Source organism: Rhodamnia argentea, chromosome 2, assembly GCF_020921035.1.
Source record: "Rhodamnia argentea isolate NSW1041297 chromosome 2, ASM2092103v1, whole genome shotgun sequence".
Taxonomy (NCBI): domain Eukaryota; kingdom Viridiplantae; phylum Streptophyta; class Magnoliopsida; order Myrtales; family Myrtaceae; genus Rhodamnia; species Rhodamnia argentea.
In genome coordinates, this window is record NC_063151.1 from 22,596,109 (window position 1) to 22,613,292 (window position 17,184).

At 39.9% G+C, this 17,184-nt stretch overlaps 3 protein-coding genes across 5 annotated transcripts; all 3 read right to left on the bottom strand.

The window, feature by feature from the left end:
* Positions 1–1,500: 1,500 nt before the first annotated feature.
* LOC125312438 (bidirectional sugar transporter SWEET1-like) lies at positions 1,501–3,236 on the bottom strand. The gene is made up of 6 exons (XM_030688275.1): positions 3,107–3,236; positions 2,959–2,995; positions 2,783–2,878; positions 2,393–2,672; positions 2,052–2,171; positions 1,501–1,913 (listed from the first exon to the last, which is right to left on the bottom strand). Exons 1-6 carry the CDS (start codon positions 3,138–3,140, stop codon positions 1,725–1,727), a joined length of 756 nt encoding a protein of 251 aa, XP_030544135.1. The 5' UTR covers positions 3,141–3,236; the 3' UTR covers positions 1,501–1,724.
* A 3,153-nt stretch (positions 3,237–6,389) lies between these two features.
* LOC115750739 (bidirectional sugar transporter SWEET1-like) lies at positions 6,390–7,933 on the bottom strand. Of its 2 annotated transcripts, none has more exons than XM_030688278.1 (6): positions 7,820–7,933; positions 7,665–7,701; positions 7,488–7,583; positions 7,081–7,360; positions 6,747–6,866; positions 6,390–6,648 (listed from the first exon to the last, which is right to left on the bottom strand). In XM_030688278.1, the coding sequence occupies exons 1-6, from the start codon at positions 7,851–7,853 to the stop codon at positions 6,487–6,489; spliced, it is 729 nt and encodes a 242-aa protein (XP_030544138.1). In that variant the 5' UTR covers positions 7,854–7,933; the 3' UTR covers positions 6,390–6,486. The 2 variants fall into 2 exon arrangements, with proteins under 2 accessions (XP_030544138.1, XP_030544134.1); XM_030688274.1 differs by having other exon boundaries at positions 6,390–6,678.
* Positions 7,934–12,882: 4,949 nt separating this feature from the next.
* LOC115750741 (bidirectional sugar transporter SWEET1-like) lies at positions 12,883–14,708 on the bottom strand. 2 transcript variants are annotated; one of them, XM_030688280.1, is made up of 6 exons: positions 14,543–14,708; positions 14,390–14,426; positions 14,217–14,312; positions 13,593–13,872; positions 13,360–13,479; positions 12,883–13,218 (listed from the first exon to the last, which is right to left on the bottom strand). In XM_030688280.1, exons 1-6 carry the CDS (start codon positions 14,574–14,576, stop codon positions 13,054–13,056), a joined length of 732 nt encoding a protein of 243 aa, XP_030544140.1. In that variant the 5' UTR covers positions 14,577–14,708; the 3' UTR covers positions 12,883–13,053. The 2 variants fall into 2 exon arrangements, with proteins under 2 accessions (XP_030544140.1, XP_030544141.1); XM_030688281.1 differs by lacking the exon at positions 13,360–13,479.
* Positions 14,709–17,184: the final 2,476 nt, after the last annotated feature.

Consider the following 17,184-nt stretch of genomic DNA (forward strand, 5'->3'; position numbering starts at 1 on the left):
CGATGATATATTGATTGTTTCACACCACTTCTTCTCCGATATGAGAGTTTTTCAAAGCAACTCAGTCCATCTAAACAGGAACTCATCACCACCATCAAGCTTGAGAGAGAGAGAGAGAGAGAGAGAGAGAGATGATGATGATGATGATGGCAGTGGCTTGCTAAGTTGTCTCTAGGGACTAAGAGTTAAGTTACAATCACAATAGCGGGGGTTGAGGGTTCATAGAAGGAGAGAGACTATAATGACCTGATCCAACGTGTGCCAATTTCAGAAAGGAGCATTCTAAATAACCATGTAATGTGGCGACAATTTGGAGGTGAATGTTGACTTATGCATAATTCAAGGCTTTCACAAATAATGCCATACTTGAGTTGTCTCAAAGCTGTGTGGTGCCGAAAAACTATCATAGTAAAGAGAGTGATGAAGGCAAGCTTTCTAGGATAAAAGTCAAAGCTCAAAAAATAGAAGACGGAATGAAAAAGAAATGTCTCAATTCTCATCAAGGTGATAACCTCATCATGTAAGTCTGTCACCACTAAAATTTTGAATGACAATACTAATAGGGAAATCCCTTATGATGCTTTGAAAATGATAACATAATTAAAGGCTACTAATGTGTTTCGTTGTGTAGATGGTGTCTTAAGAAAAAGTCTGAATAAGCATTGAGTGTAGAGTTGTCATAAGCTGGAGATATCTAAGTAGAAGGTGATCAAGCTTAGAACGGCAAATTTGATAAAGCTTGGAGAGACCTTGGATAGGTGAATAATGAGGTAGAGCAATGATTTTCAATACACTTGGAAGGACCATAAAATGGAAGCTCAAGTGAATATTCAGACTTAGATAATATCATATGATCGAGAAGCCTATTCGGACTTGGTAAGTATTCGGACTTAAACAGGATCATCCGATTGAGAAGTATATTCGGACTCGGATAATTGTATCTGATTATAAAGCCCATTCAAATGCAGAATGAAATGGATATATGTATCACAATGGCTAGTGATTTGCTTTGGATTTTCTTTCTTCGAATAAATAAGCTACTTTCCAAAAATGAAGAATTCTACTTATGGAACCTAGATTCAGATTGTATGGGTGACTAAATCCATGAAGATTCTAAATTTATTCCTCAATGTCTACTTAATCTTCTTTATACCATCTTGTTCAAAGGAGTGATTGGATAGTGATCCTGTAAAGACTGTACAACGAGTATATTGAAAATGAAGAAGTATAAAAGGAGACCAAGGTGCCAAAGAGCGGAGGACGAGATCAAGAGTCAAAAATTCCAAAGTTTAAAGCGAGTTTCAGTTCTTATACACTTGTCTTAGTGAGCTTCAAAGTTGTAATTTTTGAGAGGTTTTGAGAAGAGTAATGAGAGATAGTGTGATCCATCATCCCGAGAAGCATCACTCGTTGTAACCTCTTATTGATTCACCAGTGAAATCCAACAAGTAGACTGTTAGCATGGGAAAGTGGACTTAGGCTTGGAATAAGCCAAACTACTATAATTTCTGTGTGCAATTTTTTCTATCCCTTAACTCTCATGCATTATTATCGATAGTATATTGCACACACCGGAATCTGATCACTATTTATGTTTTGTCTCTAACTTGGTTCTGAACTTGATTGTTTAAATTCGGCATTAATTTATCAAGTTCTTTCAAATCACTTATTCGCCCTCTCTAAGTGATACTGCTAGCCACGGCAAATACATTAGAGAAAGCTAGTCAGTGTTTGCTAGAAGCATTGAAGCTTAAGCGTGGCAACCCGGTTCCATCACTTTGATCCGTCTTTTCAAGATCCATCTCCCGCAATTCATCCCTAATCCCCTTTTTTGCACGACTCTGGTTCTTGCAGTACACTGCATACAAGATCAGTTGGGCAATCCCAAACCCAGTCCCCAATCCAGTAGGCACCTGCAACAACATTACTTAGATTTTGCTGAACTGTCAAGCTGAAATAAACCTAGTTATTAGCTAACACATTTTGAATATTCACTCTACACATACACACACACACATGCACTCAATTATGATATAAGGCGATTCGCTTACCATGAGAAAGGGGTCCCGACTAAGAAAGCCATATGCGAACCAAAAAATGCCGGATAAGAAGCAGGACAACGATAACAAAAAAGGCATGAACTCCACGCTCTTCGTCTTGATCACCAACATCTGTATGAATCAAACCGAACGGATGAAACCAAGTGCGTAGTTCAATTGCACTTTGAACTTTTGATATTAGCCAACCTTTCCCTTTGATCTCGATATATTTTAAGATGTAAGATTCATTCTAGATCTAAATTGAGTGCGTAATCGTTTACTCCAAGAACATAAACTGTTAAGAGTATAGCACGAAATATATTTTCATATCCTAACGAGAGAGCAGTTCTTGCCATGACTGATAGAGGTGAAGCGTATGCGATAGTAGAGAAAATGTTGAGCATGATGCCGCAGAAGAGTTTCCGGGTCTTGCCGTGCAGGGCGAAGAGGGAGACAAAGGCAAATGTTATGAAAAGGATCAGAGCAAGTCCAGAGAGTCCCATGATCTTTGCCCTCTCCTTCTTTGGTGCGTATGTGATGAAGATCAAAACATACGTGAGCTCAATCACTACTCCTATGCCGCTAATGACCAATATCAGAAGGTTGTCCGGCGACACGAACGGTAGACTATACCTGTGAAATCATTTAGCCATGCATGAGTAAATAGAGATGCACACCAGTTTGGTTAGATAGATAGAAGACAAACCAGTTAGCTCCTTGGCAACATTTCTTGTGGAACTCACCAAGTGTAGAGGCTGCAACTAAGAAGAGTCCCCATGTAAGGGACGCACGAGAATTGCTCGGTCGACCGGCTCCTTATGATCCTCTTGAACGTGGTCCTAGAATAGTTATGCAACTTCACAAGTTTTAGCGAAGAAGACGGGACGATAGCTTAGCAAACAGACACACTGCGACTTACATAGGCGCCAAGAAAAGGAGCACACTGACCGCATTTCCTAACATGGAAAACAAGACAAGCGTACGGCGTTAAAGCTGAGAACGTCGACAGAGGGACTGGCTAGAATGAAAGAAAAAACGCAGAACTTTCGGATCGCAAAAGGCAGTACCGAGAACGCCGCAAACGAATCGAAGAACGTCCATGGCTTTTCCCCAGGTCAATACCAAGCGAGAAGAAAGTGGTATAAGGCGAAGGGACACCAGCAAATTTGCTCTGAACTTGGAAGGATATAGCAATGTCGATCATGAGCTGAGGACATCAAAATTTTCTATGGTTCGTTTATATAAACAGAAACCAGCTCTATTACGACGAGAGCAGACAAAGATTAGTGGAACTTTCTCTTCCTTTTCCAAAATGGATTCTGGTAAACTTTGAAGTGGAGCCTAACATATTTAGTGGGAGAGATGAAGCAAGGCATTCATGTCCGAAGCAAATGTTTCCGTAATTGCTAAAATTAAGATAGCCATAATTGCTCATAAAAGTTAGATCAGAAGGTGACATTGATCGCACTTTCTTAGTAGGACGTTCCATATATTTTGTCTTGGCCCATCTTTATAATCCACTAATGGGGACTGGGGTTACTGTTGAAGCAAATAATCTTTTCGCGACATCTTTCTCAATCGAGTTTGAATCGTCTTTTAAGTGTTTGAATTAATTCGAACATCTTGAAACGATGAAACCTCAACCCGAGTTTCGAAGAGTGATTAAGAATTCATAGGATCCTAAAGTTACTCATCCAACAGAAAGGATCCTTGTCCCTTTTAATAACGCGGCGGAAATCCTCTCATCAATCTAGGAGAGATCGTGTCGAATTCGCAATTCCGTTCCTTGATTAAAATTGACATTCAGAGTTTTTCCTTATCATACGTGTGTTGGATCTAGACCGAAGAAACGTTTGTGCGATAATAATGTGGCAAGTATAGATTCCACAGCACTAGCTTTAACGTAAGGATTCGACAAATTTGGGTTGCACAAATTTTTTATTCTCATCACCACCCCCACCACCACCACCACCACCACCATCATAATCTTTTCCTGAAAGGTGACCCCAGAAACTAACACGTGAAAAGCAACGTCGGTTGAATAAACAACGTGTGCTGTTTAAGTGATTACAACGGAAGACATCTTAGCAAATCAATTGTCTCCCCTAGCTCCAAAGTTTCCAACCAGTTGCCCAAAAAGTCGTAAAGTTATTCTACGGCGGTCAAATCAATCCTAAATTTTTTAATTTGATCGATTTAATCCTAAACCAAAAAAATACCTTCAAATCCTAATTCATCTCTCCCTCTCATTCTATCTTCTTTGTACACCGCCACATTGGGCCTTGCTGTTGCTTTGGTAGCTCCGGCTGTCGTCATTGCTATCATCCACATCACCGTCCATTGCTTTGGAGCTCGATGCCTCGGGCAAGCTCCTTTTAGTCGCAAGCTGTTTCGATGAAAGGTGCTGATGAAGAACTTCTGGAAATACGGATTGATGTGGAAATCGACGAAAAACGTGAATGGTCTTTGCTGATTCTTGGACAGGAAACACAATTGACGAGGAAATTAAAAGTACAAAGACTGTGTGTATAGCAATGTCGAATGGTAGTAAAATGAAAAGATAAACTGTAAATAACATTGAACAACTAGTTTTCATTGATTGATTGGCAGTGCCTAAACGAGAATACAACATGGGTATTTATAGCCCATAAATGACGGTTACACATATTGTTATATCGACTCCACTGCCTTAACAATTACTTGACAATTACACAACAATAACATCGACTCTACTACCTTGACAATATATCGACTATACTATGTCAATTTCACGTTGACAGTTATCCCTTTGACGGTTGTGTACAAGATTGCCGACTCCACTACTTGTCAGGTACTTCTTCGATGATTGTATATGAGATTGTCAAATATATAGTGTCAACACATATTCCCTTCTAAAAAAACGAAATGATTTATCCAAATCATTCAAATTTTTTTTTAAAATTAAATAATCAAACTACCCTTTTTTTTTCTCAATCAAGTAGCTGCCGTTTGACTTTCAATTTGAAGCAACATCCCTAAACTATTCTTTAGTAAGATGCCTCGAAAGATCAATTTCTTCGTATTGATTTGTTGAGATGCACGTGTGAGTTGTGTTAGAGAAGTTTCACACCGGAGAATTGATGTGATGTTGAGCAGTCACTATATCCAAGTTGGCCCATAACTCAATGGCTTAAGCTTTTGAGTGAAGATGGGTCCAACTGGATAAGTTGACGGGCTCGGACTTGGCCTCTCTAATGGCAATCTCTCCGAATGAATGTATCAAATTTCTGCTACGTGCCCTCTTGGCGATCTTCGCTCTCTTAGCGACTGAAGATTGAGGATGTGTTACAACTGTGTCACTTGCTTATGGCTTTGGATTATTGTCATTGTCGATCTTCGCTCTCTTAGCGATTGAGCATTCAGAATATGCTGCAACTGTGTCACTAGCTTATGGCTTTGGATTATTGTTATTGTCGAACTCCGGCTGATTTCTGAATCTTGCCATTGTAGTCTCCTCAAAACAATAAAATGCGTCCCACTGGACATGTCAAATGGATGTTTCGACGAAAAAACATTTCGAAATATGGATCAGCAAAGATGTGAAGGGTCTTTTGCCAATTTTTGGACAAAAACGCAATTGACAAGAAAATTAAAAATATGAAGATTGGAGACAACCCTGTCTAGCCATGTAAAATAGTATAGAACTCTAAAGATACATCAGAATAAAATTGAACTAACTGGTGTTCATTGATTGATTGGCGTGCCTAAACGAGAATGCAATGTGGGTATTTATATGCGACAAGGACTCCACTACTTTGAGAGTTACTTGGACAATCGCACAAATAATTACGTTGACTCCACTATCTTGACCGCCACACAGACAATAACATCGACTACACTCCCTTGATCGTGACTTGATAGTTACATCGATTCCACTACGTTGACGTTTGTATCCGAGATTGTCGACTCAACTGCTTGTCATTTACCCCTTCGACAGTTGCATTTGAGGATGTCGACTGAACACTTAAACTATTTTTGGTGTCAACACAAGCTCTGGAAGAGGATCATCCTCCGGTTTTAGCCTCATCTCTCATCTCCTCAATTGACCTTGAAATCTCATGGGTATTGATTTTGGAACGAGATGGTGATCATTTAGATATGAGTAATGATTTATTAATCACTGATTCTCACTACTAATGCCATACTTGAGATGTCTTACAGCTGATATTATATTATCGTGGGAATCTATCGCGGTAGAGAGAGACTAAGGAAGGCAACCTATCGAGCGTGGAAGTCAATAGCCCAAAAAATAGAGGAGGAAAAGAAGAAGCATCTGTCCCCACTTGATTTTGAATGATAAAAGCTGGAAAGTTTTTCTATAACCCTTTCTTGCGATGCAAGCTAATTACAGCGCGCCGTGGTTATACATTCAAGAGGGTCGGTCATGTTGTGCCAGAAGCGATGGATCTTAAGCGTGGCGACCCAGTTTCTGCATTTGATTGGTCTTTTCAAGATCCTGCTCTGCGAATTCATCCTTAATAATGTTTGTTGTATGACTCCGGTTCTTGCAGTACATTGCATACAAGATCAATTGGGCAATCCCAAGTCCAGTCCCCAATCCATTAGGCACCTGCAACACCATTGCGTAGATTTTCCTCAGCTGTCAAAGTTCAAATAAACTAAGTTATTACTTAGCATATCCTGAAAATTCACTCTGTCATGGCTTACGATGAGAAAGGGGTCCCTGCTAAGAAGGCCATATGCGAGCCAGAAGGTGCCGCACAAGAAGGTGAACAACGATAACAGAAATGGCATGAACTCTGCGCTCTTCATCTTGATCACCAACATCTGTATGAATGAACCAAACAAAACCGATATAGCCAAGTGCTTGATTGAAATACGGTATTACTAACCAACCTGTCCTTTCGATGATGATATAGTTTAAGATCCAAGAAATATTCTAAGTCTAAATTGAGTGTGAAATCGCCCACTCCAAAAGATTAAACTTTTTAGAGTGCCGCATGGGGTCTATTTTATATCTTGACTATATAGATGATCTTACCATGACTGATAGAGGTGAAGCATACATGAAGGTAGAGGAAATGTCGAGCGTGATGCCGCAGAAGAGTTTCCGTGTCTTGCCGTGCAGGGCGAAGAGGGAGACAAAGGCAAATGTTATGAAAAGAATCAGAGCAAGACCTGAGAGTTCCATGATCTTCGCCCTCTCCTTCTTTGGTGCGTATGTGATGAAGATCAAAACATACGCGAGCTCAATCACTACTCCTATGCCACTAATGATCGAAATCAGAAGGTTGTCTGACGACACAAAGGGTAGTCCATACCTGCGAAATCGTTTAGCCCTGGATAAGTACAGAGAGATACTCACAAGTCTGGTTTATTAGATAGAAAACAAGCTTGACCAATGCCTTGTGACATTTTGCTTATCGATGCGAATCTTGTGCGACTTACCAAGTGTAGAAGAGGCAATTAAGAAGACTTATCACATAGGGGACACCCGAGAACTGCTCGGTTGATCGGCTTCTGATGATCCTCTTGAACGTGATCCTAGAATAGTTTATAGAGCTTCACAAGTTTTAGCGAAAAGGACGGAACAACAACTTAGCAAGACCATACGCTGCGACTTACATAGGCGCCAAGAAGAGGACCAGACCGACTACATTTCCTACATAGGAAACAGGGAAAGCGCACGACGTTAAAGCGGAGAACAACCGAAGCAATGAAAGAGGACGGGCTCGCACGACAAGTAAGAAACACTGAAACCGGAACTTGAAACGCAGTACCGAGAACACCGCACAGGAAACGGAGAACGTCCATGGCTTTCCCCAGATCAAAAGCAAGTGAGAAGAAAGTAAACAAGGCGAAGTGACAACAGCAAATCTGCTATGAAGTTGAAGGACTCGCAGCAGATTTGCTCTGGTTCTTTCATATATATGACGAGAGCAGACAGAGAGTAGTGGAACTTTCTCTTCTTTTCCAGAATAGATTCTGGTAAAACTTGAATTGGAGCTTAAGATACTCATTGGAAGTGGGGAAGCAAGCATTCACGTCCGAAGCAAAATGTTTCTGTAATTGAAAAGTTAGCCATAATTGCTAAAATGCTAGATTAGAAGGTGGCATCGATCACGCTTTCTTAGTGGAAAGTTCCATATATTTGCTTTGGTAAATCTCTATAATCTACTAATGGGGAGTGGGGTTACTGTTGAAGCAAATGATCTTGGTGCAACATCTTTTTTCTCGCTCAAGCCTGAATGGTCTTAAAGCGTTCGAATTATTTCGAACCTTTCGAAAATGATGACATTTCATCCCACGTTTCGAAGAGTGATTAAGAGTTCACAGGATCTTGATTTACCTGTCGAGCCGAAAGGATCGTCATCCCTTACGGTAACACGGTAGATATCCTCCCATCAATCGAGTGGAGAGCGCGTCGAGGTCCCAATTTCATTTCATGATTGAACTGACGTTCATTCGAGCTTTTTCCTGACCGTATGTGTTGTATCTTAATCGAAGAACTGCTTACAGGAAGATAACGTGGAGAGTATAGATTCTGCGCATTACGTTTTTCTTTGAATAATGGAGCCACTAACTTTAACGTTAGATTCGACTAATTTGGATTGCACAACGTGGCTATTCTCACCAGTCACCACCACCACCACGAAAATCTTTTCCTGAAAGCAATGGCGGTTGACTAAAGACTCGATTATTCCGTGAAAAATGAATGATTTAAAATATATTTTCCAAAGAAAGATCGCTCGTAATTATTCAATGATAATAGTATTCATTATCAGTAACAATTAATACCTAAATATTTTCGCAGATGATGAAAGTATTTTTCATCAATTCATTTTTGTATGCGATACCAGTAATCATTTAAAATAAAATATTTTCTAGATCATTCATTTTTCGCGAAACAGACACGTCTTAAATAGTATACAATCTTTTCCCGATACTTAGCTCGATTTGGCAGCATGTAATAAGCAGTGAATGGCCAATACGTAGGATCTAGGAAATGAAAGAATATGATGCGGTGGGCTTGATCCTATGAAAGACACAATCGATTGAGCGTAGAATCTCCCAAGTCGTATAATGTCGGAACACATCAGGATCATTCGATGACAAGGTGTTAATGCATCTGATTGTGTTCTGACGAACTCAATCCTCATGACGAGGGGCATTAAACAATTTTCCGATGGAGAAAGCTTGTTCAGATGACTTGGGCTAGTTAAGAGAATGCGCAACTTTCGGATGGCTCTCTAATTGTAATAATGCTAGAGATATAAGCATTGGCATACTTAATTGGGTTAATGAAATGATGTGGCAAAGAAAAATGATTATATAAGTCAATTGAAAAGGCTTGTGCCTAGCTAAATCTGTCAAAATAGGTCTAAACTCATTTAGAAACCCATCTTTGTTTAAATAGGTCATTAAACTCTTTATTTCTGGGATTAGCCATAATGGGTTTACAAACAAGAAAACCGAAATAGATGGGTCTAGTCTGAACCATTTACAACCCATTTAATCCGTTTAACCCGATATCTTCTTCTTCACTCGCTTGCGATCGCGACACACCTTCACGATCTTCTCTCTCCCTCTTTGCTTCCACGAATTTACTTCTCTGTCACCATCGCCTCGGCTCCCGCCTACTCCAGCGCCACCGGCTTGTGCTCACTTGGCTCCCCCAATGACGGTCGAGCACTTAGTCTTCCTCTCGTTTGGCTCGACGAACCGAGTCTCGCAGCTTGAAGGGAGGCCGATCAGCACGTACGGGCCGAGCATCTCGTACTCGGCGGGATTCGAAGGGACCAGAGTTTTTGCCTTTGGATATTGGGTTCTCTCTTTACTTTTATGTAGGGCTGCCTAGCTAATTTGTCCTCAAATCACACATTTACTGGATGGAGACGTCCTCGATACGATTTTTGACATCTCGGCACGTCTCGCGTTGGTTAAACGCACCTTTAAATTACCGACACTCCCCAAGCAATAGAAATGAGACAAATTTGTTAGGAAGAAAAGGGCCGGCATCTAAAGAATGAGAGAAATGAGCAGGCCCGTCCATTCGTACAATGCACAGTACGGTACCAAAACTAAGGCACTTCTCCTTTATTTTTGCACCACGTGTCATGACGATGGTGTATCATTTATTATGCTATAGTATGAGATCCCTTGTATGTGCCAGGTATCTGAATATAATCTATCTATGGACATACTCATCAACTCCGTTTGTTTTACTAACAATAACTTTTAGAAAGGAAAAAAAAAAGATTCAAATTTTCTGGCATTTGGTTCGCAGAAAAGAAGCTAGTCAAGGGGGAACGACTAGCATCCGTGATCAAATCGGGGGCCTCTTGGGTTTTGGCGAAGGTACGCTCCCTTTTCGATACCTCAGAGTCCCTATAATTGCATCGAGATTGAGCAAAGCCGATTGCGGTACTCTAATCAACCGGATTACAGCTAGAGCCCTCTCTTGGTCCCAACGGTTCCTATCTTTCATTGGCCGATTGCAATTGATTAAATCGGTGTTGCACGCCATCCATGTCTTCCGGGCTAGTGTTTTTACGCTCCCAAAATCGGTATTGGCTAGGATTGAACTTATCCTTAGACAGTTTTTTTGGAAAGGCCCTACCTTGGGTGTCGGAGGTGCTAAAGTCCCTTGGGCCGAGGTATGCTTATCTAAAAATGAAGGAGGACTGGGGATCCGTAGATTACTTGATTGTAATAGGGCTGCCACCTCGAAGCACTTATGGAATCCGTTCACGGATAAGGAGTCTCTTTGGGTCATATGGATACACTCCACCTTCTTAAAAAACAAGAACTTCTGGGTGGCATCTAAACCCACTTTCCGCTCATGGGCATGGAGGAAAATTCTGGATCTTCGTGAAGAGTTCCACCGGCGGTTTGTCCGGAAAATTGGGGATGGCCAAACAACATCCTTTTGGTTTGATAATTGGCACACTAGAGGCCCTCTTTTTAAGCTCTTCACAAACAGGGAGATCTTTTATTCTGGCATCCCAAGGACAGCATCTGTCCTAGACTTCTACTCCTCCGTTTGGCAACCGTCTCAAATGTTGACCACATACACGAATTGGCCGTAACCGGGTATACTCTTGGTGGAAAACAGAGAAGATCGACTGGTGTGGAGAGGAAATGCGTCGGGCATTTTCACGGTGGCCTCGGCATGGGAGCTCATTAGGCCTAGAGGAAGGGTAGTTCCTTGGCACACCTTCATATGGGATCAATCCTTCGCCCCAAGATACGCCTTTCTCTTATGGATTATCACTCTCAATCGGCTGCCAACACAAGTCATGTTACTCAACTACCACGGAATCTCGGAAGGTGTTTGTGCCTTTCGCCGGTTGAGACCGGATTCCATCAATCACTTATTTTTTGGATGCACAATCACCAGCCAGCTAGCCCTTTTTTGGGCGTCCAAATGCAACATCAACTAGCAAAACTGGCCATGGCATGACTTCCTTCATTGGGCTGTGCAGAGGTTCGGAACTCAGAGTTTCCATCACCGGATTATTCGGTTCTCCCTTGGGGCACTATGCCATATTATTTGGTCGGAAAGAAATGATATTCTGTTCGGACATAAGACCTTTTTCGTCCTAGGAATCACTAAGCATATCACCAAGCTCGTGAGGGACAAAGCTCTCACCTTTGGACATGTTGAAGACAACTCTTCCAATCGGCGGCTACAGGCTAACCGGGGTATTTCCTCTTCAATCTTCCAACTCGGAAGACTAGTTTAGGCTGGTCCCCTTTTTGCTAGCTGGTTACCCCGATGGGGTACTTGTGTTGTTTTTCTCCCTTATTGCCCGGTTGTATATAGTGCTGGTTGCTTAGTAGTTGTTTTACCTTTAGTGGTATTTTGCTTGGCCGTACACCTTTGCACCCGTGGTGACATACCTATGTAACCTTGGGTTCGAGCTTTTTATGTTCGGCCTACCATCTCTTGTAAGTATTGCGTTTGGAAAGTTAATACACAGCTCACCTTACCCAAAAAAAAAAGAAGCTAGTCAAGGAAAATATTTTCCACCAATTAAAAAAATGCCGTCGAAAGTGGGAGAAATAGTTTTCTCTTTTAAAAAAAAAAAGAAAATCATTTTACCTCCTCTTTAATCTTGCACTCCTTCACCTTCCTTTTCTTTTTTAATTTTTTTCTTTCTTCTTTTCTTTTTATTACTTTTTTCTTTTATATTCATGATTTTTAGTATTTTTCATTTATTTTTTTTTCTTTCTTCCTTTGTTGGTCGCCGGCCATGGTAACGGCCGGTGATCGACCATAGGCAAGGTCCAGCTCGTCGGCCTCCGGCAAGCTCGACATTGCCCATGGCAAGTCACCAGTTGTTGTTGTGGCTGGTGACTAGCTAAGGAAGAAACGGAATAAAATAAAATGAAAATTATTTGAAAATTCAAAAATAAAAACTATTCAAAAATGGGGATTTTTTCTTTTAAATTTTGAAAAAACTATTCACGTTAGTCCCGGCCTTGCCACATAGGACGGCCGGGTCCACATCAACAATTCTCGATCAAACCACAACGCAAAAAATCAAATGTGATTCTCCATACCAAACGACTAAAAATATTTTTCCACTCATTTTCAAGTCTCAGCTAAACACTAAAAAATTGTCATTTTCCTAGAAAATGACTTTCTGAAAAATATTTTTCAAAAACGTCATATTTTGGGTGAAACCAACAAATGAAATTAGGATCCCCCAAGCTAGCACAGACTCTTCATGCCACTCTAATCAACTAGGTTGCATCATCCCTTCTGCGCAAACACTTCTACCGGCTACTTCTGTTGAGCGAAAGCCAAAATAATTGATGGGAAAATGGAAAAAAAAAATAGGAAAAACCATAATTTCATTAATTAGATGATAATCCTAGCTATCACCTTAAATTTGTGTCACATCACTTATACATGGGTACTTTATTATATCTCTTTCCAGTGATCTAAGTGAACTGCAGCAAGTTAATAACACATTCAAGAGAACGAATAATCTTTTCTGGAACGTAATTAAGGATGGTGCGAATCTGGCTTCTTCGCTTGATCAGCCTTTTCAGGATCCATCTCGGTGAAGTCATCCTTAATGATGTTTTGGGTGTGACTCTTGTTCTTGCAGTAGATTGCATATAAGATCAGCTGGGCAATCCCAAGTCCAGTTCCCAATCCATTAGGCACCTGCCGCGACATCGACATCAATTTACTCGACTTCTAATAAACTATCGAACTATGTTACACTTAATGACATAATGCTGAGTTTAAGTGATGCCGAAGTAATTTTCATAGAAAATAAGCAACAATATAAGGCTTGTAGCATACGATGACGAACGGGTCGCCGCTAAGAAGGCCGTAAGTGAGCCACGAGGCACCAGACAGGAATGCAAACAGTGACAAGAAAAATGGCATGAACTCCACACTCTTTGTTTTGATCACCAGCCTCTGCATGAAAACGCGGAAAATGTTGGAAACCTAATTGTGAATGATCAAATACAATCTTAATTCGAATATGAGGTCTTGCTCTTGAGTTCGTCATGATGGAGGAATGATCTTACCATGACTGAGAGAGGCGAAGCATACATGATAGTAGAGAAAAGGGCTGCGGCGACGCCGCAGAAGAATTTCCTGGTGTTGCCATGCAACGCAAGGAGGGAGACGAAGGCGATGGCCAAGAACAGAGTCGTTATAAGAGCAAAGAGTCCCATAACTTTCGTCCTCTCCTTCTTCTGTGCATATATAAGGAAGATCACTACGTATGTGAATTCAATCACACCTCCGATGCCGTTAATAGTCGATAGGAGGAGATTGTTTCGTGACACGAATGGCAGGCCGTACCTGTTAAGCCAGTCAGTCATGATGCATAAGTAGACAAAGACTATTTGCGCAAGGTTGATTTGAAGAAGCTCGAGAACAGAGAAGGTAAAAGAGAGAATTTTTGCGTTCAGTTCGACTAGACGATCAACTAATTGTTGAAATGTTTGAAATTGCGACGAACAACATTATTTTTTTTGGGAACAATGGATGACACAAGACAAATATATGATATGATACAAAAAACTGATTAGTGTGGATTGGTGATATTAGACTTAGCTTGCTCACAACTGGTTATCATACTTTAGTCGCATTCATGCCGTTTGTTTAGCAGCACTTGTAGAATTTATGCCACTAGAAGAGATTACCAAGTGAAGGCGATGCAATTAAGAAAGGTCATCACGTAGGGGACGCCTGAGAACTGCTCAGTTGACCGGCTGCTTATGATCCTCTTGAACGTAACCCTACAAGAATAATGTTTCTTTCAAGTTCCCGGCCTAAGACGATGATAAGAAAGCAAGCAATACGCTATAAGACTTACATCGGCGCTAAGAAAAGGAACAGGCCAGCCGCATTTCCTACATTCGGAACAAAGCAAGTTTGCATAAGGTAAAAGCTGAGAACATGTGAGGACAGAAGAATAATTGAAAAGAAAGGAGAAATGGACAACTGAGATTGAAACATGAAAAGGTACCAAGAACACCGCTCAAGAAACGCAGGACATTCATGTTTCCTATATGTGGCCCGATCAGAACCAAGTGAGGAGGAAGTGAAATAAGGTAAGTTGACAAGGAGCGACAGCTTTCAAATCTTGAAAAGGGATACTTTTTTATATAGAGAAGAATAATGCAAGGTGAACCAAGGCCGTAGCTGGACGTTCAAATAAGTGGTTCATATTCAACCACTCGAGCGAAGTTTGTCGCATCGCTAGATAACCAGGTCTTAGAAATTCTCGTATCATTCTACCGTGAAACCAATTGCAATGAAGAGCAGACAAACCCTAGTGGAGCGTCCTATTCAACTTTTCCGTGGAGATGGTGAAGAAAGAAGGAATTTGAGAAGCTGACAATGTAGCAGTTATAATCTTAACTGTAAGTATTATGAATGGCAAAAAATATTTTACAATCAAAGCGGACCAACTTTTGATCTTATATCTAACATTCTACCGTTATACTATCATTTTGTTATGCTAGCATAACCCAAGAAAAAATTCATAAAGCTTTAAGTAGGTGTCTACTGTGGAAAAGTTGATACAATTTGTCAGATGGGTGACAATGATCACACTTACTCAGTGGAACGATCTGTATATATGTTGGTCATTTTCTTAATCGACCAGAGTGCTTTGTGGGTTCACTGTTGCAGAAAATAATGAGTTTCATACATTTCTTTTGCCGCTCTGATTTGGATCCTCCACTTGATAAGGTGACATCTGAACGATTATTTATGAAACTGTCCACTAATTATTATTTTTTTCACTCCATGTGAAATAAGCGCGATTGAGAATTCAGAAATACACAAGATCATTAAATTCACATTTAAGTAATATGATATGGATTCCTCAAATTCAAGGGAGCATGTACATTTTTAATTTAGTCTATATAAATAATATATGAGCAATCAACTCAACTAATATGATTGAGTTACAGGGAGAACTCCCAAAAAAATTACAAAACATATTGTAATTTGTCAATTTAGTCATGAATCTTTTTCTAATCAATTGAGTCATATATCTTTTACATTTGTATCAATGTAGTCCATCTGTCTAATTTTGGTCAGAAATCGCTAATATAGATACCGATTGTCCTACGTGGCACGACCGAAACTAATGTGGACAATTTTTTCCATGAAATTTTATATTTTTATTTTTTCTTTTCGTTTTCCTTTCTTTCTCTTTTTTTTTTCTTCCCTACCTTCTCCCTAGAATTTATATTACGTAATCTACCTATAAAGCTTTTAAACTAGAAAATAGAAGAATGAATAGGTTGGAAATTTAACTTGGGAATTAATAAGGTATAAGTAAAAAATTAGTAATCAACCCAAAGAGGACCTGGCGCCCGATGATGACGACGGTCTCGATGGCCCTAGTGGTCACGTTGGCTGGCATGGCGACACCGACGACCATGCCCATGATGGCGACGCTTTGTCCGAACGGCTGTGGCTCGACGGCGGAACGATGATGACCTAAGTTGACCCCGAGCTTAGACTTTTCCGAACTTGTTTTCCACGAATAATATCATCGTAAGGTAAGCAAAAGACTAAAAAGTCAAATTTCTTCTAGAAATAGAATCTTAATTTATTGTGATCAAATCTTCAATTTACCTACATAACTTAATTTCATTGGACCGCCTAAACTAATCTTAATGTTTGTGAGACAAAAATTCATGATGAACATGATAACGAATTTCTTTAATTGGGCCACTTGGAGGTAAGGAAATCTTAAGGAATCTAAGGGTCATCATAGTAACTCCAAGCTTGGTCAAGAAGGGGGGAGGAGCACGAAGTCTTCTTGAAAGTCTTCTGAAGCCACATTCACTTCTAAGGCTGCGTTTGGTAGTCAAGATAAAAATCAAGATAGGATAAGATTTATCTTACCCCGTGTTTGGTTCCTGCCCAAGATAGGATAAAAGGAGATATAAAAAGGATATATCATGAATATAATTATCCCATAGGGGAGATGGGATAAGGGTGGATAGTAGACATGGCCAAATGGAACCGTGGGCCCGAGGCTGGAACCGGTCCTCAAGAGCCTGTTCCGACCCGTTTTAAAAAAAAGGGGGGGAGGAGGCCCAAGGGGAAAGAGCCATTAGGCTCGGGAACCGGCGGTTCCGAATTGGCCCGGAACCGCCGGTTCCACCTTTTTGTGGAACTGGAACCGGCGGTTCAACCGAACCGGCCATGTCCAAGTGGATAGGATTTTTATGTCTATGATATAAAAGCTATTTTTTTAATAACAAAATTCTAAAATAATAAAAATAAAAATTAATTTTGAATTATATTTGAATTATAATAATAATGGTATCATAAAAAATAAATTTTTTATATATACCCGTATGTATTTATAAATTTGAGTTTCTTTCTACTTTATATATATATATATATATATATATATATATATATATATTGTGCATAAACACACACTTCATATCCATATCATTACGTATTTTAAGTATGGTGGTATAGTTTATTATTTAATAAAATCTTTATTAAGAAATGATGGAATGGAATAAAAATAATGAAAAATGATATATAAAAAATAAAAAAAAATCAATAAATAAAAAATGAAGTAGAAGAACCATATTTTAAATGAATAAATTTGAACTTGAAAATGATCTTTCT